Here is a 24,996-nt window from a genome sequence, read left to right on the forward strand (position 1 = left end):
AAAAATATTGTCATGATAGTTATTGTCAGCACTAATTCAGGCTTTATGACTCTGAAAGATCATAACATTCCATGAAGCAAATCAAGCACGACACACATTCTTCCCATCGCCATGTAATGCTGATACCAGTAGTCACATACAGTGTACATTGAAGCTGAGAAGACAAGAAAAAAACCACAAAAAAAAAAACAACAACAAATCATTCTGCTGGAAAAACAAATTGATATTTACTTAAAAATCAAAAGCTTAATACTTATGTTTCATGTCCCTATTTCAAAGGTTAAGAATGGTGCGAAACCACAAACTTTTCAGCTTTTATGACATGGTACCATGATGTTTGGAAGTGACTCATTGTGTTCATATGCACAATCTCTTGCATTTTGAACTTCAAAGCCATTTTCTTCACACATGTATGTGTTTATCTAGTGACCAGCTTTCTTACTGTTCCTGTGGATGGTTTTAGAAAATGAGGTGGGACAAGTCACATGTCATTATAAAGCCTACAGTCTAGAGAATTATAAAATGCTCGATCAGAACATCATATGGCCATAATGGTGAAGGATACAATACAGTTTTTTGTCTAACTTCTTACATGCACAGACTCAGCTTGCCTATAGACGAGACATGCAACATGAGCACAATTGAGACAAAGACTGCAGTACTCTTGCTTACAGGATTGCAAGCTCCAGGATTTGTTGCTGGCATCTGCATATTGTACATGACTTTCTGTTACGCAAGCACGTCATCAAATTGTGGAACTCACACTAACTTTCGCTAAAATGTCATGCCTAGATAAGATTGTGACTGAAATGGACTGACTTTTGATCACATGTGTCAAAGGTGGAGGACAGACAATGAAAAGATGCTGAAGTTAGACAAGGTGACCTTAATCTTAAACATTATCATATACACCGATCATACTGTGCTCACTACAAGAATAAAAAAAGAGGGGGTATGAGGATGCAAGATGGGCTTTTGGGAGGGATTATACATAAATGTGTGGTGCTGCTCAACAAAAGAGTTTCAAAGAATCCATTCTTTCTGGGCCGTCCTTCTTGAGCCGTCTAGATAACCACATTGGGACTGATGGGTGCCTTGTCCGATCCCGGGTCCAGCGTGGGTTTGTCCCGGACCCGACGGATGATGGAGATTATGGCGATGATTACCCAGAAGAGGACTGAGAACCATGACGCACTCTGCAATGAGGGAAGTTAAGATGGCTGTCAATGATGCAGGCAGTAAGGTTGGATCAAAAACACCAAGATATCGAGCACTTCATCAAATACATTATCAAAGCCTTTGATTCAAATCCTGTGATATGGCCAAGTTAATCCTTGAAAAGAAAAAATCAAAAACTTGACATGAAAATGCAAGGCATCATGGCATTTTCAAGCAAACTGCAGTTCATATGATTTGGTCTCAAAACTCTTATGCAATTTTAGCTTCCAACTTGGCAATTATGAGGCAGATGTAAATCAAATTTGGAAAACTTTGAAGCAAACAAAACTATAAAGCAAATACTTTGACTGAAATAAATTGGTGTATATTACACACACACCAACTGTAACAAGCAAACTTGTCACTTCTTTAAGATTGATTTATAGTGCCAGCAAAGGAAGAGGGGAAAAAAATAATAAATGAGTACCAATGTACCCATTAGCTCTCACTGTGAAACCAGAAGGTTGAAGTAGTATAGTTTATAAATGCTTTTAAATATTTTAGTTTCACAATGTAGCTGAGTCTGTGAACTTCAATATTTCTGCTGTGCAGACAAAGCATTTACACTATCCTACAATGAACATTCATATTTGTACGTGAGTGACAAAATTGCACATACTACATTTCAGTGGCTGCTGTTATTTTTTCAAACCTGTACAACAAATCTGACAGATATGAAAGTTGTCATGGAAGTCCTTTGTTGCATAATAATGCAAAAGTTTGAATGGTTTATGAAAGTTTTCTCCAAATGGAAACTATTTGACAAACGAGTCCACAAAGCAAATACAAATTATTCACTGAAAACTTGGTAGATTAGATGCACACATTGAAGAAATATTGAAAATCAATTCAAGACTTTAATACTAACAGCCCCTTATATCAGTCATTTATCTACAACTTGTAAGCTTTTAAGTTCTTTTGTCAATATCCACTTGTAGTGGACATATGTGAACCGCTACAACAAAAGGATCCGAAAGTCAGGGGGAGGACAATTTTCTGAAAATGGCATGACATTATTCCCTTACTCTTGTACTGTAATTTTATATAAAGCAAAACTCATAAAAGCACTCAGTTGCGGAGATATTGATGATTTTATTAGCGCATGCAAAGTGGTTGAGGAAATCAGAGTTTCGAGAAAAGCGCCTTCAAAGTTTTCCTTCCAACGCTATGATCAAGGGGAGACGAGACAATTTTCACAACTTGACAATAGAAGGCGTGCTCCTAGCAACCTCCGCGATGTTCATTCAAGCTTAGTGCCAGCAGTCTATGCACGACCAATCAGTAATCAGGATACCACGCACTGACCAATAAGATCACTCCCTCGTTGCTGGGGCAGAGTCTAGCTGCGGCGCTAAATCCAAATCTTTGGACACGATTCTGTTACGCTGCAAATTGGAAAATCGTGGCCCAGAAAAACGCTGATTTCTTGCCTTTCCTTTGATTATTTAGCTTCGAAATTTTGGCAGATGATAGACAAAACATTAGACTACAAAATTATGCCAAAAACCAAAATCAGATTGTTTTGACCAATTTCGATGATGTGACTTCCAACTCGATTTTCTCGGCTCAGCCGTCAGCGACTTTAGGATCCTTTTGTTGTAGAGGGTCACATATTAACATTCCTAACTGATCATGGAACAGTTGGGCAAACACACAAGCTTCTAGGTTGCCATGGTAACATTTTTTTATACATAAGGTTCGGAATATAATATTCCCACAGTGAGTTTTGGCTTTGAGTCTTTCAGGCATGCATAACTATTGTGCAACATGCAATCTTGGCACACAAAGCCCCACACATACACACACAAACACACACACACACAAACAAACATACACTCACACACAACATATGACAGACATTAAACCAAGCCAAAGCAAAGAAATATCACTTAAATATGATCTGTATTCATATACCCTAATTTCCTGCATAAATAACAATAATAAAAAAAATGTGCTACAAGGCATCTTCTCTCACATCTGTAGTTCTTCCAGTTAAAGAGGAATCTGTTCAAAGTTTTCATCCTGTACATACACTGTTATACACAGGGGCTCTGAATCTCAGTCACAACAGTGGGATACATGGGGTCAACATAGGTAACAGACATTTTGTACCTCATACTCATGACTCTAAAATCTTCATGCTTCATACCAAAATGCAGAGCGATGAGGGCACAGTAGCAGTTCTACTAAATTATGTGAACATTACTACCTCCTTCAGCTAAACATTGTACTTCTTCATTAATTCCTTCATTTCCTTCCTCTCGCCTACCTATTTTTTCATTAAACATTTTCTCATGATATAGTGACATAGCAAAGACAAACTCCGATGTCCCTGTACTGTAAGATGCTGCATCATATCCATATTTCTGTCTGTTGAGTGCTGATTTGTTTTTGTTGTTTGTTTGTTTTTTTAATTCAAAATGATTGACTGGCAAACTGTTTGAAACATTTGCAGGTGCATGTTCAAAGTAAATTAAAGCACAGTTCTTGCAAAGTATATAGGTCTCAAGGCTACTGTACATGCTTGCCAGTGAATGGTAAAAAAGTGAATTTGCATTGAAACCAAGAATATTACACTCATTTTATTGTTGTGAAGTCATGATAGGATTTGTTGTTGTTGTTGTTGTTGTTGTTGGCATCATCATCATCATCATCTAGTATACATGCAGACATTCCTAAACACACATTCCTCATACAAAAATAATCATGCTAAACACAACAAAGTAAAGAAAAAAGAAAATACGTACAGTAATATTGTCAATGCAGCTACTGCAACTAAAAGCAGTGCGCAAGTCTTTGTGTGATCCATGTTAAGTGTTGCCACAGTGAAAGCAATCTTAAATCAAAGGAGATAACAGACCATGCACCATGCTTCAAAATAGGGGATGGCAATTTTGACAGAACAGTTTTTACATTTGTGTTTTTGTTTTGATTTGTAAAGTTATTGATAAGATTCACCGTGCTATATACATCAGGTTTCTATAAGGGATTTTATCTGTCAACAAAACAGCAATTCCACTGCCTAATTTCTCTCTGAAAAAAAGAAAAGGAGAAAAAAAAAAGACATACCGGTATCTGCGCATCAAGTCACAAGACGACAAGATATTCATGTCTGTTTGCCCACCTAAGGTAATTTCATTTTTATTACCACAGTATCGATGACATTGAGATGTTTGCGAAAGTGAAAGTGTTCACTAATGAAATTCAATTTCATTATGCCACAGCTACCAGAAATTGTGAAAGAAAGGAAGAAAAAAGGGTGGGGTGGGGAGTATAAAGTAATTCATAATTGAAGGTAGACGTGTATGACAATGTCATTCCTACACATGTACAGTACCTAGGCAGCAATATTTCTAATTCTATGGGCAGTAATACATGTTATCCCATTCCATACTGAATTCTGAAATTCCTCTAGATTTAAAGGGAAGGTAAACCCAAAGAGCAATGTGGATTGAGTGAAAGCAGCAATATTAGTAGAACACATCAGTGAAAGTTTGAGAAAAATCGGACAATCGATGCAAAAGTTATGAATTTTTAAAGTTTTGGTGTTGGAACTGCTGGATGAGGAGACTACTAGAGGATATGACGTATGAGTGGACAACAATACAAAGAAAATATAAAGGATATTCAACAAAAATTCACTTTTCTAGAATTATGAAAGAGCAGTGGACCAACCGCTTTCAGAAAGCAGGGGGAATAATTGCTACCCTTAACATATGTCAATATCAAGTTGATGGAATTTGTAATTTTCATGAAAAATAAATTTTTGTAGTATTTTCTTTATATTTTCTTGATATTGTAGTCCACTCATACGTCATAACCTCTAGTAGTCTCCTCATCCAGTAGTTCCAACATCAAAACTTTAAAAATTCATAACTTTTGCATCGATTGTCCGATTTTCTTCAAACTTTCACTGATGTGTTCTACTAATGTTGCTGCTTTCACTCAATCCACATTGTTCTTGGGGTTTATCTTCCCTTTAACACGCAAGCCACCAGGTTCCCGTACAGAACAAGTTAAAATGGTAATCGCAACTAATCTCTACTATTTGTTAAATCTAAGAGAAACTGACACAGATTTTATTCACAATGCTTTTGCTCCTCTTTAAAAATGTTCTTTGTATAATGGTATGAGAAAGCAGTGTAACTATCATTTGTATAATTATTTCCATTCCTTTACAACTAGTGGTAGATCCAGAGGAGGGTGCACCAGGCACGCACCCCCTCTTTATTTGTTGTTTAAACTAGAAATATCACTTAAGGTGATTAATACCCCCGCCCCGTGACGACAGTCTTACCCAAGGAATGATCTTTCCTTGATCTTCTGCCATTTAAATGCCGTTACCATGGCAACGCAGCTTCCGACACGTCCGAAAAATATGTCTTGCACATCCTCCCACCAAGACTATTGTGTGTGCCACATTTCATAAGCTTTTGTCAAAAACTGAGGAAGTAGTTCAATCCACAATATCTTTCCTTGATCTTCCGCCATTAATATGCCGTTACCATGGCAACCCAGCTTCCGACACGTCCAAAAAATATGTCTTGCACATCTTCCCACCAAGACCAATGTGTGTGCCACATTTCATGAGCTTCAGTCGAATACAGAGGAAGTAGTTCAATCCGCAAGATCTTTCCTTGATCTTCTGCCATTTATATGCCGTTACCATGGCAACGCAGCTTCCGACACGTCCGAAAAATATGTCTTCCACATCTTCCCACCAAGATCAAGGTGTGTGCCACATTTCATAAGCTTTGGTCAAAAAACTGAGGAAGTAGTTAAATCCGCAAGATCTTTCCTTGATCTTCTGCCATTAATATGCCGTTACCATGGCAACGTACTTTCGGGTACTGTAAAAAAATGCGTCTTGCACATCTACAACCAAAGGCACACATTTGTACCAAGTTTCATGGAAATTGGGCAAAAACTGAGGAAGTAGTTTGCAACACAAAATTTTCCATCATTTTGGCTCATAATATGTGAGCTGTTACCATGGCAACATACTTTTTGTCACTGTCAAGAAATGTGTCATGCTGACCTATATCCTAAGACAAACATTCAATATGAATTCCATGAGAATTGGAAGAACACTGATGAAGCAGTTTTGCCATGAAGCATTTTGCCTATATTTTACCAATAACATGCCGTTACCATGGCAACGCACTTTTTGCCACTGCGGAAATATGTGTCTTGCACATTAACATATTCAGATGAACATCTGTACCTAATTTCATAAAAATTGATCAAAAACTGTGGGAGGAGTTCGCGACGCAAGATTTGTACCCATTTTTGCCCATAATATGCCGTTACCATGGCAACGTACTTTTGGGTACTGTCAAAAAATACGTCTTGCACATCTACAACCCAAGGCACACATCTGTGCCAAGTTTTATGGGAATCGGTTGAAAACTGAGGAAGTAGGTCGCGACGCAAGATTTGCAACGGTCCGACCGCCCGACCGCCCGCCCGACCGACCGCCCGACCGTCCGCTGATTCCTATATACCCCCTTCAAACTTCGTTTGGCGCGGGTATAAAAAAAGAAATAAAAAAGAAAAAATGAGATGAAACCCGGAAGTAGCACCAGAAATATTGTTTGCGCCCCCTTTATGGAATTCCTGGATCTGCCCCCTGACAACAACTGCTTGATTTGGCACAGAAAACCCCATAGCATTGTACACACAGTCCAAAGTCCCTGGCACGTACAGAAAGGGTCAAAATAAAAATTATCCCACTGTCTTCCCATAATGACATACGTTGTGGTAAATGATCCATAAAAACAAGGTATATTTCACATGAAGTTCATGAGTCCACTGATATTAACAAAATTAATGACTCAAAAAATCTTGCCTGTCATCCTCTGTTGTGCCAAGCAACACACTTTCCTCTCATAAAGGGATAATAATCACTTCTCATTTTGTCACACTGGGTCTTGATCGTGACTTCAACCACTCGCTGAATAGTGTTTACAAATCCCATTTCACATATTGCTGTGCACATGAAATACTTGGTACATAGCAAACAGTGTACAGTAATTGTGTTCATGGTTGAATCAATCATGGGCCACTGTGCAACATTTGTATCATTTTACCACAGAAACTGACATGATGTGACTCTCTGTGGGCATATTTTCTGATGTGAGGTGTTTGCTACATATGATGACATAAATGGTATCCTGGGGTACCAAATAAAAATCAGCCATTTTGTTGAATTATCTATTTTTTTTAAAAAGGCTGTACCCTGGGTGCCAAAAAGAGGAAATTATTTTGGTGCTGGAGCTAGCGCGCGCTAGCCACTGCACTGCACTGCACTAGAAGCACACGCTAGTGGTATCACAGCTTCCATGCACACATAGTATAACATGCAGTGGCATGGGAATGCTATGTACAAGCACACACAGTGCATGCATTTTTCTCTGGCTGTCCCCGAGTGGACGTGAGGTGGCGCTACACAACGCGGTTACCGGGGGTACTACGGTACCCCGGGGTAACGCGTGATGCATCATATGTACATGTGAGTCCCACCAAGCAATTGCTACAATGTATCATGCAGATTGTCAATATGCTAAAGCAAAGCAATCAACTGTGTTGCCCCTGTGACATTGAATGAAATCACCCCTTTTTTCACGGGGGAGGGGGGTTGTTGCAGCTTTAAGATAAACATACATTGTATACAATTTATTCATGGGCAAGTCCGAGATTGCAAGTTCACCTTCTACACGTTTTTGCCGACTCTTACCTCAGAACATTGTAAACTTGGGGGATGGGGAGCAGCTTTGAGAGCTGGGGGCATGGTGTCCATTTGCATACTCCATCACACTGGTAAAAATACCTGCCACGTACACCTGTGACACCATACTGGTACTCAAGTTCAACTATGCAGTTAAAAAAAGAAAAAGAAAAAAGGACTTAAAGCTCTATTATTTCTGGGTCTAGAGAAAAAGATTTTTTTAAGATTCCTTAAAGTGGGGGGGGGGGGGGTGTGCAAAGGTTGGGCGCCCCCCCCCCCCCCCCCCCCAGGCCCCAGGTGGGGCATGGTGCCCATTTGAGCAAATTGAGATCCTATCCTCCTGGGAATGCTACCTACCAAGTTTCGGGAAAATCTTTCATGTTGTCTCAAAAAGAAGATATACATTGTAAATGTACATTTACTGCATATATGCTGTTATTTCCGCGAATTTTGCAAATCACAGTTGGACCGCAAATTTAACAATATTCGAATATGCCATCATGCGCTAAGGTCATAGTGTACTTACATGAAGGCCTCCATGTCAATTTGCAAAAACAACATCTTGTGAAAATGTCTCTGACCTCCTCATTCACAAAAATATCTGTACGTGAAAATATCAGCGTATACAGTAAGCCCACATTTGGATCCCAAGCATAAATTCACTGAAAATCTATATACACTGAATATCAGCGTATACAGTAAGCCCACATTTGGATCCCAAGCATAAATTCACTGAAAATCTATAGTTCTGTTTCCCCCTTCATCATAGAGAAGTTTCAGTTTTATTATTCGAGGAAAGGTCTCAATTACCTACCTCTACATACCAGCTTACGGGCACTGGCAATGAATCGTGTGCCATATACACATGAAAAGAAACTCCAGGAAAAGGGGTGTGTTTTTCAGGGGCCGGCATGGCACATGCATTCTATTAAGGTGAAAAGGATGTAAAAAAATGTGACAAATCGGAAAAGTGGGATCTAAATTTGTGTGATTCTGTGCTGAAAGCACATCATCATAGAGTGGAAGCTCAGCAGTCTAGTGGCTATGATGCCTGTCAAGAGGTTGTGGGTTCAAATCCCACCCGAGTACATATATGATATACTATGCATGTGATTTTTCATCACTGCTGTTACTCTAATGCCCTGAGTAATCGGTGTGTATAGACATCAATGAAGGGAAATCAGTAAATAAGTTGCAATAAAGACAATGCGATTGTTTATTAAGTTGAGGAAAACTGCAGAGTTTAAAGAACTTAACTTCTGAAGAGGGCTTTTCTATCATTATCATTACAGTGTATGTGGGTTTTTTTTCATGTGTGCTCACATATCGGACGTTGCCCAGCAACTTCAGACGAAAACCTGGAATGTGAAAAAAACAAAAACAAAAACACTACAAAACCAGGGAGGAGGGAACCTCCCTGACAAAACTGTGGTATTTCAGTGATAGTGTATATGCCCATCTTTCTTTAGTTTGCTTTTCACAGCTTTCCTCTCTGTTATACTAGGTGTTACAAAAAACATTTCCCACTTTTGATCATTAAAGGGACTGTACAGTACTGGTTGAGGTGGGGACTTAGGTTTCAAACATTCCTAAGTGAGATAATGAGAAACCTCTTATGAAATATGAAAGAGCATGTAATTTTAAAAAGGATTCAACGTTTATTTGATGAAAATTGGTTTTCAAATGGCTGAGATATCAAAAAAAAGTGATAATAAAAGGCAACAGGCCTCACCTTTATTAGGATCTCTTTGTTTCACCTTGTTTTTGAATATCTCAGCCATTTCAAAACCGATTTTCATCAAATAAACTTTTGATACCCCTTAGAATTGCATGTTTTTCACATCTCATAGAGTGGTTTCTGAATATCTCGCAAAACGTTAAAAACTAAATCCTCACCTCAACCAGAACTGTACACACCCTTTAATAGTCCAAAGACTATACATCAGAAAAACACTGTCATAGATATGAGTAATAGCTGAATAGTGTACAATTTAGTCGGAGGTGATTTGAATATGAGAACGTTAATCAGTTTCATTAAATCCATGATTGATTTTAAAGACAAGTTCCAGATTTTGGTCAAATTTGAACCCTCTGTACAAAGTTGAACTTTACACAAGAACCAATGATGTGTATGTGTGTGCTTACAATGACCCTGAACAATAGATATGAATGCCACAAATACCACCTTTCCAGAGCTATGCTGAATAGGCTTCTGGGGCCCGTTGCATAAAACTTTGTGAAACTAAATTAGTTAATTTTGGAGTTAAGACACTTTGCCTTATCATCAAAATTAACTAATATAATTGCTTAATATACGTTGCATAAAGCAGATAGTTGCTAATTTAATCGAAATATACAAAAAAAGAACTTGATCGAGGCGGAAAATTGACACATGCGCAGGATCAGCGATATTGTCGTCTGCTAGGTTTGAGGGAGATGACGAGATGGCGCGCGAACTAATGCGATACGACGCGGGTGACCGTAACTTTCGATCAACGTGATGACGTGACTACGTTTACACTGTACACAGTATTTCTACAGCTTCGTCTGCATTCTACATCATACATATGCGACGCGTACGTACAAACGTACTGTACTGTACGTGGTTGCATGTATAGTATGCATGTGAAGTGCGTGCATGCACCGGCCGGACGAACGGATCAATGCAGTGTTCAACTTTCGTTCATCGTATTCGTAAGTACCGTACAAAAAGTTGTCAATTTTTATCTCCAAATAAATACCGGCATTTCTGTTTATCATGAATTCATGACTTTATATTAACTGTTTACTTATATAGCAAACCCAATTAAGAAATTACATCAATAAATTGGCATAAACCCACGGCACATTTCATTTTTGTTTTCTTCTTCTCACATTGCCATTGGTCACCGCCGACAAGACTCTCCCCCGACCTCCGGGGCCGAGGTCCGTGAGGATGAGGGTGGGAAAGGGGAGCCTGCGTACGGCGTACGATGTAGCTTTGACCGATGAAATCTCGTCTTTTCCTCGGTGAATTTCACTTTTTTATTACTGACATTTGCTTGTAAGTCGAGAGGAACTGACCAGCGAATGTCATTAATGAAAAAGTGAAGTTTATCGAGGTAGAGACGAGATTTCATCGGTCAAGAACAAGGCGCGTAGGCCGTAACGTTAGCTGCTCATGCTCCTGGGTGAGGCTGATCCATTTCATTGATTGTCACCTCTTGTAGCATGGCAGTGACATACAAACATGCTAAAGCAATCAATGAAATGGATTACAACCGGTTAGCCTTCCTTCTCTCTATTGATTAGTATTGTCGACAGACTTGATCTCAGTAGGGAATGCAGCTGTAGACCCCTACTATTTAAAGCAATAGTACTAACATGTTAGACATTAACCAGTCACCATATATAACTTAATAAAGAATAGGCAAGCCAACTAGTAATGACATGTTGAATTGCTTGTCACTGCATACTTTTATATAACTTTCCAATTACCCTAAGTGTTAACAAAATTATGACAGCATATTACATATAGACCAAATGCACATTCGTAGCCCGACCAGATGCTGTAAGTATGCTGTCGCTACGTACCTACGTACAGCGACGGGGGTGTGTATAGTTAGCACATTCCCTATTCAGAGCTTGACTCCTAGTATGTAACAATGTATGTTATTAATATGTCAGTTAAGTGCCTGGCTGTAATCGCACGCTATTCCACTTATCACAACCGATGAACTGGACATCATTGAGATAGACGATCGCAATCAAAGTGTTCCACTTCTTATTGACTGACGGGCAGCTGATGATAGTTGTTTTATATGAACTACAAAAATAGATTTCCACACAAAGATTACAGTATGCACTAGTTGCTATCTTTGTTTGAACTCACTGATCCAATACATCATGAAATCCAGCTAGAGTACGTACAGGCCGGTAGAAACAACATTAAAGTCCTAACTCAATAATCACTGATTATGCTGTGACCATGAACATAAAAGTGCAGTCTTACAATCACAATGAAATTGAATTCACAAGTAGATAATCAACCGACGTAAATCCTTAAAGCAACCATCCATGAACAAGTACGTGTTCTGTAGTATGCAGATTTTTACTGGCACTTTGTAAATAGGCCCTATACATCCAGGCAGTTGCACACTCCTATGCCACTGTGAAATGTGTATACATGCACAGACACATGGACTGAAGAAAACAACATATTGTTGAGCAACTGAGCAGGAAAAAAAGAAAACAAAACACCTGCATATGGGCCTTATAGGGCTAGGTCCAGTGTTTTCTGGTCATATTCCCACCACCTGACAAGCTAAGTAAAACCAAAACAAAAAAACAAACAAACAAACGAACAAGCAATAACCAAGACAACAACAAAACAAAATAAAAGAAAACCAAAGGAAAACAGAGATTGTAAAAATGACAGGTGAGTTTTGATTGCATACTGTATAAGTGGTTAACCACTTATTCTCATTTACGGTCATGGATGTAGGTTTGTCTATTTCTCAGAGGTAACACCTTATCCTTCTCACATGCACATCAATCTGTATTTACTTTCACCCCCATCTTTCATTACCTTGCATCCATCACTTGCAATTAACCTTTCAAACCCATGTGCCCTTATAAGTGTCTGCCAAATGCACAGTTCCCACAATCAAGAAACACAGAATGCACAAGGGTTTGCTCTGTTATGTAATCATCATTATATTAAGCTATTCGTAACAAAGCTTGTACCTGTAAACTCAATTTCTTAGCAATGCTGCACTTGTAATAACCTTGAAGACTTTTCCTTTTCTTTCACATTACATTTCAGTGAACTAGCATCAATACCGGTGGGAAAAGGGAGAAAATGGTAAAGCGGAGGCCAAACCTCACGTTACAACAGGTTTCTTTCCTGTCATCGTTCGTTAAAAGAAAAAAAGGGGATCTTTTCGGGAAGGCGGGCCATTGTGCCGACAAAGTAAGTGAGGATGACACTGTCTCTGTCTTTACATAGATATGTTTCAAACTTAGTTATGTATCATATTTCATTCCATGTTACGCAAATGGCAATTATGCCAGTGATGTGATGAATGATAACAGAGTTTTACATCTTATGAAAATATTCAGAAATTATTTACTGGTAATGCCTTATATTTACAAAGAAAATATTGAGGTATTGCAGAAAAAGGAATGTGGAATTATATCAGTACATTTCATTTCATTTCATTTATTTCCTTTTTCATAGATAGTTTACAAACTTTCAATTAAAATCAAACAAACTAACAAACAAAAATACATGGTGTCAAATATAATATTGGTGGAATCATGAGAAGCACATGCAAAGAAGGCTTATTGAAAGTGATCCCTTAAGAAAGTGTGAGAAAGGACATTTTCATTTAATGCAAACAGTTCTAAAAAGAGAAATATGTATCTTCATTTTTGTACAATAATGACTGTCAACCTTAAAATTATCTCTTTTTTGATATAATGTAGGTAAAGAAGAGGAAGGATGCTACATGGCAAAATGCTCTGGATGAGCTGGAAGCACAGGGGCTACCAAGGGGACGGACAGCGAAGGACCTTCGCCTGACATGGACCGAAATGTCGTCCAAGGCCCGAAAGTACAGGGACCTGAAGTTCCGGACTGGTATGTGTAGCAATCATTCTCATGCACGCGACACAGTCAAAGGAAATCAAGACACATGCCTTTAGGCAGGGCTGCCAACTCTCAATCATTGAGAGTGAGACCCACTCATTTTGGTCCTTTCTTAACCTGAAACTTTATTTCATTTGCATGCATTTCCTTTGATCTCACTCATTTTGACTCCTAAATTATAGTATTTGCCTATGGGAGTCTCACTCTCAACTGGTTTCCAATTCTATTTTTGGCAGCCCTGCTTTATGGGCACAACACCCACATAGGCCTGTCTCTTTGTTCAGCCATGTTGGTTCTCCTCTGAATGACCACGTCTTGACATAGCTGGCGCTTTAACAATGCTACAGTATGTTAGTGAACTAGTGTATAATAATAATACTACCTTACTATCAAATCCAAGTATATATTATATTAATTTGAAGTAGACAGTCTATCATCTTGAATATATAACAAGATCATCACTAAATAATTACTGTATTCTTTTAAAGATAGGAGCATTGGAAGATTTTTTAAGAATGCTGTGATTATGCAAATTAATTTACCATAATACTTCATGGACCACTACCAGCAGCACAACTTTGCCTGAGTTCTCCGGATGTTAGTGCACTAAATCCACCAGAGTGGCTGTGGTCAGCCAACTTCATAAACTTGATAAATAAAGCAACCAATTCTCACAATTTCCATTTGGATTATTTGAAATCAAAAGTGAAATATATCGTAAACTTGCTACTGGTATGACTAGTGCAAACAATTACGATGACATAATTTGACTGGAACAGCACTAGATCATGCTATATATTGTACTATCAACCTACTCAAAAAATGAAAAGGCACAATTTTTTTTCACATTTGCACTCAACAAAACAGCACAAAATCTGTGAAAATTAGTGTGCTTAAAGGAAAAGGTCACCTTCTTAGATATGTGGGTTGAGTGAATGCAGCAATATTAGTAGAGTACAGCATTGAGAGTTTGATGAAAATCGGACAATCCATTCAAAAGTTATGAATTTTTGAAGTTTCTGCTTACTCAAGGCTGGATGAGAAGACTGCTATAGCTTGTAATGTCACAGGAGTACAACGATATAAAGAAAGAATAAAGAAAATTCAACATATTCTCACTTTTCTCACATAACAAAAGAGCACATGACTTCTCTATTTCAGAAGGCCGGGGGAATAATATTACCCTTAACATATGTCATTAACAAGTCGAAGAAATGTGCACTTAATTCAAAAAGTAAAGTTTTGTGAGATTCTCTTCTTATTTTCTTTATAATTGTACGCATATGACATCATACACTATGTTGGTCTTCTCATCCAGCAGTGACTACGCAGATACTTTAAAAATTCATAACTTTTGAATGGATTGTCCAATTTTCTCTAAACTTTCACTCATGTGTTCTACTAATATTGCTGCATTCACTCAATCCACATGTCTATGAAGGTGAACTTGTCCTTTAATGCTTCCATGCTTACATTATATTATTGGAATTTAAGTATTACAATTGTATTCAATATAATGTAGAAAAATACTTCTATCTCATTAATATTATTGTCGTAGTCTGGTCTTGGGGTGATTGTGTCACGTTGTCAGGATGTACTCAATACGCCAAAAGATTCGAGACCACGCAAGAAGAAGTAGGGGGTGAAAGAATTTATTCTTTCGCACTGCGAATTCGCACTGGGAAAGTCATCACCCAACATAAACACAGATATTAGCAATGGAAATACCTTTCTTCTAGCGTGAAAGGTTTTAAAAGTATAGTCCCGGCAACACACATCGATGACAAGTGGAAATGATAGAAGAGACTTAACTTTACAAGATCTATACAGTGAAGAGGGTGCGCATTAAAAGGCAACCCTGTTGGATGTGCCAAAAAAGATTCCACCCTCACGGCAATATAGAAAACGTATGATATCATATAACGCGAATATATGTTCCAGACATACAAGTTTTCAAAATTCCATCATGCCGAATAGCAAAGGCACTTTTGTTTCCATAAGATGCAACTAATTAATAGAGGAAACATTGCTCTACAATAACTACATTGTCAAAAAGGTGAACATTCAAAGGTAATCTCTGGGGAGGCGTCTAAATTTACACCTACACTCACACCCTTAATTACAAAATATGGATATTAGCAACGCAAATGCAGTTGTTCTAGCGAGAATGGTTTGAAAAGTAGGTCCGGCAATACGGCAAATACACTCATACAATACTTCTATGGTAAAAAGGGGTGCACATTTAAAGCGGCCCCTCGGGAGGCGCCCAAAGTTACCCCCTCAACCCTGCGTTTCCATATGCAAAACGTGCATTATGCCAATGTGAGTATTGTTGTTATGAATGTACTCTTACAGTTACCGTTAATTTGCATTTTATGTAAATTATTTTCATATGACCAATTCGAAAAGGCAGCCATTGTGTTCATTGACCTACAAAAGTTTATAGCACTCGACATTAATTTCGATCTTTTTGCTAATTTTGTCCGATTTATCCTAGGTGGTGGACCCCCTGTAGAAAGGGTTGAGAAATGGGAATTGGTGCTGGATGCCCTGGTTGAGGAGAGTGTGGAAGGATTTGCAGATGAGGAGGAGGAGTCAGGGGTTCCTATAAGTCTACTCAGCCAGGCTTCACAGGTGAGTCGTTGTTGCCGTTGAAATTGCAGTCTGTTGCACTCAATCTACATAGCAACACAGAGGGAACAGTAAAACAGCAGCAAGATTATATTCTAATCGAAAGATAGATTTTCTAATGTCTTCATTTTAACACAGCTTTATCAACAACAGGTTTGCCTTACGGCAGTGTAATAAAATAAACTTCCATGAAATGTATACGTGGAACAGTGGAACCTCCCATGGTACATTTACAAGTGCTTCAAATTTCTACTATTTAGTTATGAATATGTATGTTTATCAGTGGTTCCATAACTGGCTCATCTCTTTTGTTTTCATAATTCTTTTTACAGGCTTCAGAGAACACCATTGCATGTGGACTGCTACATGGGATGGGGCCTCAGGAGACATATGTGGAGGAAGATAAAGAAGTGGAAGAACCAGAGGAAGAAGAAGAGAACAGGGCAGGCACATCGGCTGACGTGGAGCCAGTGGAGGTGATCATGGAAAAGAAGAAAACGGGAGTGAAGAGGAAGACTACGATGGATCAAGGACCAAGGAGGATCGAGAAGGATCGAGAATCATCGAGTTATGAGGAGCGTCTTCTTGCCCTTGAGGAGAGGAAGCTTGAGGTTTTGGAGAAGCTTCTTGCAGTAGCTTGTCATTACGTTTATGGTGAAGAGTGATTAGCTGGTTTGCTATTTATGCTGTAATTTGTTAAATATTTGTAAATAGTTTCATAGGAATTGTTCAATTTCCATCCTACATATGACTTCTTTACACTGAAAATTTTAGTTAAGGGGAGCAATTATTTCAGCAACATCCAAACCTCGAGAACAGAAATAAAAAATGTATACGCAATTATGACTCACTAAAGTAGTTTGCAATGATAGCTGTTCTGATGGCCAGCCCAGTATGTGGATTTCCTCCCACAGGTGGGTCAACAGGAACATGGTGGGCGTCATCCAGTTCACCATCAACCTCGGGCTGCCTCCATGTCTTGCTAAGATTATGTAGGATGGCGCATGCTGTCACGACTCTTCCAGCTCGCTTTGGGGTCATCTGCATCCCATGCAGGAGGCACCGAAATTTATGCTTTAACTGGCCATTAACTTGCTCTATTATGACCCTTGTTGAAGCATGTGCTCTGAAAAGAAAGCCATTCAGCAAACAAAAGACAATTTCTTGACACCAAGTCTTTGCATAATTATCATGACACATCTTGACTGCAATTCAGTGTTTTTACATTATGTTATATTTTGCAATATGGAATGCCATTTTCACCTGCAGGGTATTGCTTCATATCATGCACTCTGACTGATAGAAATGGCAGACAGAATGGGTTAACCCGTTCTTTAGGAGCAACTGATATACGGGAACCTGGTTTCCCAAAATGAAGACAGGAGTGCCTGCTTTAGTGGCCTAAATTCATGTTTCTTTGTGTTGTAATGCTCTGAAAAGTGGGTGTTAAAAAAAGATCAGAGTTTATTCTATCAGCATTTGTTCTATTTCTGTTTGAAAATTGCGTGTTTCACAGTACTATGTACCTTTTCCTGATTTATTTTTTTGCTTGTTCTGCTGTAAACTTGTACGAACATGTACATAGCGATCGAGGTTGAGATCAGTTAGATATGTGGGTTCGCTGATCCACAGTCACCTCATTCAGGTACCTGGTTTTGTGTAGAACATCAGCGCACGCTCTGTTCATACCTCGCACCCGATCGATATTTCTATTGTTCACTGGCACATGTAGTTGACCGTGGAAAGGGGGATACAATGTACCGCTTGACTGCCTTCACACAGCTGGATTACCAACCTGTCTGCCTCTTCGTCGACGGGCAAAAAGAATCTCGTTTGGGGGCATTAAAGGCACTCAGAGAATTGCGGAAGGAACGGGTTAAGAAGGGCAAAGAAAATGGCTTAAAAAGGACATTTTCATTACAAGGGATATCTCAGAGTTGCATACTGATTAATGGCAATCCTCCACTGTTAAATAATATAGGAATCAAGATAATGACCATGCCATTTTCATTAAAAAAAAAACAATACAAACAAACTAATAATTTATGCATGCTAACCGGTTGTAGGCATTCTCTGCAGGAGTCGTTGGATTCAGCACTGGTGTCATGATCCATGGTCTCAGCGCATACCCGGAATCTCCCAGGAGTAGTCCGTGCAATTTTAAGCCCTCAAAACACCTCCCAAGGACGCTGTTCTGTATACAAAGGGGAAAAATGTTTTGTTGGCTCATACGGTGCATATTCCGGGGCATGTTCACTTTGCTTGCCTGGGCCCTTATAGAGGGTTGAAGGCGGAGCCTTTGACATTTTACCACAAAATCACATCAATTACACCCACATTTCTGTCTTTTGACAGGCCAATATTTAGAATGTGATGCTTTCTTAAACTATTGTTTTGCTTTATTAAAAAAAATCAAATTTGACTCGATATCAGAAGGTTATTTCTTATGGAACAAACACACGGTCACACAGTGCGGTTTATGTGGTAATGTCCCAATTTCACATAGTACGAAATATAAAGGGAATTCCACAAAAATTCACTTTGCTAGCATAATGAAAGAGCACTTTAGTAACTGCTTTCAAAAAGAAACGGGGAAAACTGTTACCCCATATGTTAGTATCAAATTGATGGAATGTGTAATTTTCATGAAAAATCACTGATTTTTATGTCAATTACTGGGGTTTGGAGGGTTAGCCCTTATGGAACAAACACAAGGTCACGCACTTTGGTTTATGTAATAATGTCCCATTTTCAAACACAAGGTCACGCACTGTGGTTTATGTAGTAATGTCCCATTTTCAAATACAAAATCACGCACTGTGGTTTATGTAGTAACGTCCAAATTTCATAATTATTATAGTAATGTGAAATTGGGACATTGACATAAAAATCAGTGATTTCTCGTGGAAATTACGCATAATTCCTTCAACTTGATACTGACATATATGTTAAGGGTTCCCCGTTGCTTTTTGAAAGCAGTTACTAAAGTGCTCTTTCATTATGCTAGCAAAGTGAATTTTTGTGGAATTCCCTTTATATTTCATTTATGATTTAATTGTTGCCCACTCATACGTCATAACCTCTATTAGTCTCCTCATCCAGCGGTTTCAACACCAAAACTTTACAAATTCAGAACTTTTGCATGGATTGCCCAATTTCCTAAAACTTTAACTGATGTGTTCTACTAAGGATGCTGTTTTCACTCAGTCCACATTCCTCTTTGGGTTTGGGCTCCATTTAACCCTAACTGTACCAGGTTATTTGAGCTGTGAAAATACTCGGTTTATACTTAGGGTCTGTATAACCTTTTTTGACAAGCACAGTTTACCTGCAGTATCCGACTATCATGGGAACTGCCTGGCCATCTTGCCACCAGATCAATGATTTTGTAGTTCGCAGCACAGACAATTTGGACGTTTATCGAGTGGAAATGCTTCCTGTTTACATAGGCATATTCCCTTTCTCCCAGTGGTGCTCCATTCAGTCGAACATGGGTACCGTCCACTACTCCAACGACTTGTGGGAATCCTAGAGTAAATGAGATGTGCTGCATTGTTGCAATATATCGACTCTATGTACTTGTAGTAATTTCACATGTTCATCTTGAAATTTTGTGTCAAGCCTCAAAAGAACGCTTTCAACATTTTGAGAATCTGCCTTTTTAAGATGTACAGTAGTTGTTACCAATTTTGAATTTATGATTAATGTATCAATTACAATTTCCAACTACAACTATCACTCAATGTGATTAATACCACCACCTAAAAATGAGGGAGGTAGCTCAACCATGAATTACTTTGTGTGCTCTTTATTGGAAAAAAGTAGAATTCATAGCAATGTATTGTTAAACAATGATTAAATGTATATTTCACTAACTGATAATCACATATGCCATTTCTGAAGTCAAGTATATTGGCAATTTCAGTGCTTTTCATTAAAAAAGAATGTTGTTACCATGGCAACAAAATGTTTGACATGAAAAAAAAAAATGATGAAGTTTTTACAACTGTATGTCACAGCCATCACATGTGCCAAGTAGAATTCATAGCAATGTATATAGTTAAACAATATTTCGCTAACTGATAATCACATATGCCATTTCTGAAGTCAAGTAAATTGGCAATTTCTATGCTTTTCATTCAAAAAAAAATGTTACCATGGCAACAAAATGTTTGACATGAAAAAAAAAATGGTGAAGTTTGTTCAACTGTATATCACAGCCATCACATGTGCCAAATTTCAAGTCAATTGCAAAAAAGAAAAAAAAATTGTTTTATAGTGCGTACCTGATATCTCAAAGAAAGCCACTTGTGCTTCTCTCACCTCTTCCATGGTCCTGGGGAATTTGATAACCTGTGAATATAAAACAAAGTACTTTAATGTACTAGTATTTTCACGAGGGTTAACATGATAGCTGGGTAAGATTGAACAATAAATCATTTTTGAGAGGAAAGTGTGTTGCTAATGTGCACATCTAGTTTGCAAACATGTCTATTGTTTGCTGTCTACAATTATACATCTTCATACCAACTTACATGAATGTCTGAAATATTTTATGGATGATACATTAATGTTCTAATTTTCTTGCTAATTTATTGTTGCATGTATATGATGTTTACATTTGATATATTTTTTTAGTCATTCATACTTAATTATTTATTTGTGTATGATGCATTTGCAATTATTACAATAACCACATTTTAAGATTTGCTATCAGAGTCTGCTGAAAGCGTTTATTTGAAATCAGATAGTGATTACATTACTACAATGTAATGGAACAAGAAGCAAGTATATAAACATGTAAAACTGGATGTAAATATGAATTTAACACATATTTTGACATACTGGTAATTGTTTCTGTGAAACAATATAATAAAATTGAGAAACAAATCAGTAATATATAAAGTGCTTATCAGTCTTATCCAGATTTTTAACTATGTAAGAACTAATTAATGTTTATTTCGTATTAAATACAATTCTACATAGGAATGTTTGTGTCATAATCATCCTGTAAAAACACAGAATGATAGGTACAAAAAGGAATGAATGGAATGAGAATGAATAGAGATATGTCCACTTGACAGGAATGGAATGACTGTGAAAGGGTGCAATTCTGATAGCACTGACTGGAGTGCTCCCAAGAGAGTGACAATCAAGAGCTCGTTGTGAGTGAGTCTGTATGTGTTTACTGTGTTTACCGATGTGATACTGTATACCCTCTATATACATAACTTGGCTTGATTTTGTGGTGTTTACATTTATGGGCTATATATATGAGCCAGATGTTCATATTGAAATTTTGCGACGCACTGACTTGCGAAAATTAATCCCCTGAAAATTGTACAGTAGGGCCTATAGACATGGCAGTGATATCTGAAGAAAGTTTATAAATTAAAAAAATAAAATAAAAATGTAACCCCTAAACACGTTTCTTGCCAAAAAAAATACACCGGCAAATGAGGATTTTGTGTTGTTTGTCAGGAAATATAACCCCTCTTAACAGGTTTGATTAAGATATCACCCCCTTTTTGTTGAAAATTAGCAGTTTACCACCCTTAAGTGCGTAATACATGCTATAGGTCTTTATCCGAGTGCACCTCCCACAGGCAACACACACTCAGAATAGAATGTAATAAAAGTCAACAACATATTGTAATACATTGAATACTATTATGATTGAACTGGAAAATCACCACAAATTTTTCAACATATGCCTGTAAATTATACTACTCATAATTACCGGTATTTGTGGGGGGGGGGGGGGGAATTCCCAGGGAAATGAATGGAAGTGATCCATGATATTTGAAATATTTGATTGCTGTTTTTGTCATTTGTGGATTTTTATTTTTTTATTTTTTTTTCCCCTACGGAAGGTGGTAGGGTCCATGGTTGCACCCCATATTAAGGATATGTGTACTGTTCTGGTTGAGGTGAGAATTTAGTTCGATATTCAGAAAACAATCTATGAGATGTCAAAGATCATGCAATTCTTAGTGGTATCAACATTTTATTTGATAAAAATAGGTTTTGAAATGGTTGAGATATCCAAAAACAAGTTGAGGCAAAGAAATCCTAATGAAGGGATCAGTGCCCTATTGCCTTTTATTATTATCACTATTTATGGATATCTCAGCCATTTGAAAACCAACTTCCATCAAATAACCGTTGGATATTTCTTAAAATTACATGCTCTTTCATATTTCATAGGTTTCTTATTATCTCACGTAGGAATGTTATGGACAGATGAATCCCCCTCAACCAGTACCGGTACTGTGTGTTCCCCCACCCCCCACCCCCCCCCCACCCCCACCCCAAACAGCTGTACCTGGGGTACCGCTGTTTTTAGAGCTCTAGCTCTGAGCAGGGACAAAACGTCATCTCAAAACATTCTGTGCTTACATGCTCCTATCATGTCCCCCTGGCCAGCAATCAAGGCCAGCGCACGCAGTCACAGAACTCTACACACAGAACTCTCTCTGTGTAGAGTTCTGTGACTGCAGTGTGTGTCTTGCCAATCTTTGGTCTTTCATTTATCATAGAGAGCGTGGTCACGTGTCAGATAGCACATGATAGAGTACGTGATAGTAGTAAAGCCGACGTGCTTATAAATTGACGTACTCTCTCTATACGAAACTCGACGACGTACACATGTACGTTTCGATCGAGTGCAGGCTAGAGGCAAGTGTGGACTGCCTTGCCAACGGAACGCTAGTAATAAAGTAAGTTTACGTAGTTATTATGGTATTGTTTATATTTTCATGGAAAATTTATTAATACAGAGAAAAGCAAAGAGGCAGAGCTCGCGTAAACCACATTTGAAGTAAATTAAATCATTTAACTGTATACGACTGAAACACCAACCAACCCCCTTACAGTAGTTACTAGTTGACAAGTGTTTACCGCGTACTAGTACGCCGCGCCATAGCTTAAGCATGTTAGACTTCTAGCTCAAAGGCAAAGCCCCATGAAAGTGATTACATGGGACTGAAGACGATAAATTAACTGAGGCGACGACTCGGAAGATCCGATTCACAATGTTCACTCGATACATCCATAAACTAAGCTAACTTACTTCAAGTCACGTAATGATAGAACTGCAAGGTTCATGGGTAGCTTTTGAGTCTAATTTAAACCGTAATTATAGCCATATATTTTAAAGAAATTGGGCGTTTATCGGGCCATGTATGTCGCCGGTGATACCGGCGCTGTCGAGACTTGGAAACTGCTATATCCGCGGCCGGGCTAACTACGCCCTTTTATAGAGTACCGGCCGTCCAGTTCACACACACACACACACGTTTCCTCTTAACTCAGTTTATATCATAAGTTATGAAATACTTTATTGTTGGACTGCTTTACAGTATTTGTCAGAGCTTTTTTACCCATTTGACGACCAATTAGCCCACAGATTATAAGACTGGCCTAGCTAGATGATTTGAAGCCTTTTAGACGAGACACTGCTCTGTGTAATCATGGACTTATTGGAAGTAGACATAGGCCTACTCTATTTCTAGTATCAATTTATTCTTAATCTTATTTTTTTTTTTAAAGTAGACTCAAGACCTACCTCGTCCTTCAAGGTGGCGAGAGTATTAGAAACTCTGTGTATGACCCTGGATGCGGTGCTCCTTGTAATTCCATGGACAGTTGACGTGGTGTCGATCACGGCCCCAGTGGCGAAAAAATTCAATGCCACAAAGATTTGTTGGCTGGGGCTCAGTGCATGATTTCTTCTTGTGTTGTGTTGGAGAGAATCACCCACCATGTCAATAATCCTGATGCACCCTTCGCGTGTGAATCTGTACTTCCTAAATATCTCCTCATCATTGTAAACATCTAGCGGGTGATTTCTGTCTCTGAATACCCTCTCCCTTCTTCTCGCTCTCTCAAACTCCTCCCTCTCTCTGATGGCTCGAAATGCTTGTAGCACAGCTGCCATTTTCTTTGTCACTATGGTAGTAACCGCATCTTATGTAGGTGCGGTTAAGTTACCACAGTTTTTTAACACTTACCGTAGCTTTGGAGCGGTAACTTTACCGCAACTGTTTTATGCAACGCAAATTTTAGCTGAATCTTATACTTACCGCAGTTTTCCTACTTACCGCAGAAAATAGGCAGTTACCGCTGCGGTAAGTTTTTTATGCAACGGGCCCCTGGACTCTTGCTCCATGGAACATGAATGCTTTATCAATAATTCATGATGGATTGCCCTGGGCACTGCTAGTCTGAATTCATGGTAAAGGGTAAATTGCATGCATATGAAAAACATAAGTACGTGTTTTCATGTGCTTGCATGCACTACATTTCAGGATGAATAAAGATTAGCTGTGATAGTGGAATTTCTCATGAATATGTAAAAGAACATTCTAATCCTGGCCATTGTTCAGGACCATTGTCAGGGTGTTAACCACACACTCCCATACACACCAATTGACCACTGTGCAAAGTTACAATTTTGTACAGACGGTTGAAAACAGAGCAAAATCTGAAACCTAACTTAGAAATACATCTTGAATTTAAAAATGGAACTGATTTATGCTTTATCATTTATAAATTACCGCCAACAAAATTGTACACTATTCAGATATTGCTCATATCAATGTCAGTGTTATCTGATGTATAGTTTTTGAACTATTAAAGGGACTGAACATGTACAGTACTGGTTGAGGTGGGGATTCAGGTTTATAACATTCCTAAGTGCAATAATGAGAAACCTCTTATGAAATCTGAAAGAGCACGTAATTTTAAGAAGGATCCAACGCTTATTTGATGAAAATTGGTTTTCAAATGG

General features: G+C 38.3%; 3 protein-coding genes across 4 annotated transcripts in view; 1 reads left to right on the top strand and 2 right to left on the bottom strand.

Moving 5' to 3' along the window:
• Positions 1-625: 625 nt before the first annotated feature.
• Positions 626-24,996, bottom strand: part of LOC140226362 (transmembrane protein 179-like) — a 43,099-nt gene continuing 18,728 nt past the window's right edge. Inside the window, exon 5 of the mRNA XM_072306848.1 lies at positions 626-1,196. Coding sequence (XP_072162949.1) covers positions 1,065-1,196 — 132 coding nt within the window. The 3' untranslated portion in view covers positions 626-1,064. The remainder of the gene's footprint in view (positions 1,197-24,996) is intronic.
• On the top strand, positions 12,786-16,870 carry LOC140226330 (uncharacterized). The gene is made up of 4 exons (XM_072306825.1): positions 12,786-12,896; positions 13,412-13,565; positions 16,072-16,208; positions 16,538-16,870. The coding sequence occupies exons 1-4, from the start codon at positions 12,786-12,788 to the stop codon at positions 16,868-16,870; spliced, it is 735 nt and encodes a 244-aa protein (XP_072162926.1).
• Positions 15,252-20,560, bottom strand: LOC140226343 (putative nuclease HARBI1). Of its 2 annotated transcripts, XM_072306834.1 has the most exons (5): positions 20,492-20,560; positions 19,534-19,733; positions 18,263-18,399; positions 17,057-17,331; positions 15,252-16,252 (listed from the first exon to the last, which is right to left on the bottom strand). In XM_072306834.1, exons 1-5 carry the CDS (start codon positions 20,535-20,537, stop codon positions 16,248-16,250), a joined length of 663 nt encoding a protein of 220 aa, XP_072162935.1. In that variant the 5' UTR covers positions 20,538-20,560; the 3' UTR covers positions 15,252-16,247. The 2 variants fall into 2 exon arrangements, with proteins under 2 accessions (XP_072162935.1, XP_072162940.1); XM_072306839.1 differs by lacking the exon at positions 20,492-20,560 and having other exon boundaries at positions 19,534-19,758.

Source organism: Diadema setosum, chromosome 1 (assembly GCF_964275005.1).
Source record: "Diadema setosum chromosome 1, eeDiaSeto1, whole genome shotgun sequence".
Taxonomy (NCBI): domain Eukaryota; kingdom Metazoa; phylum Echinodermata; class Echinoidea; order Diadematoida; family Diadematidae; genus Diadema; species Diadema setosum.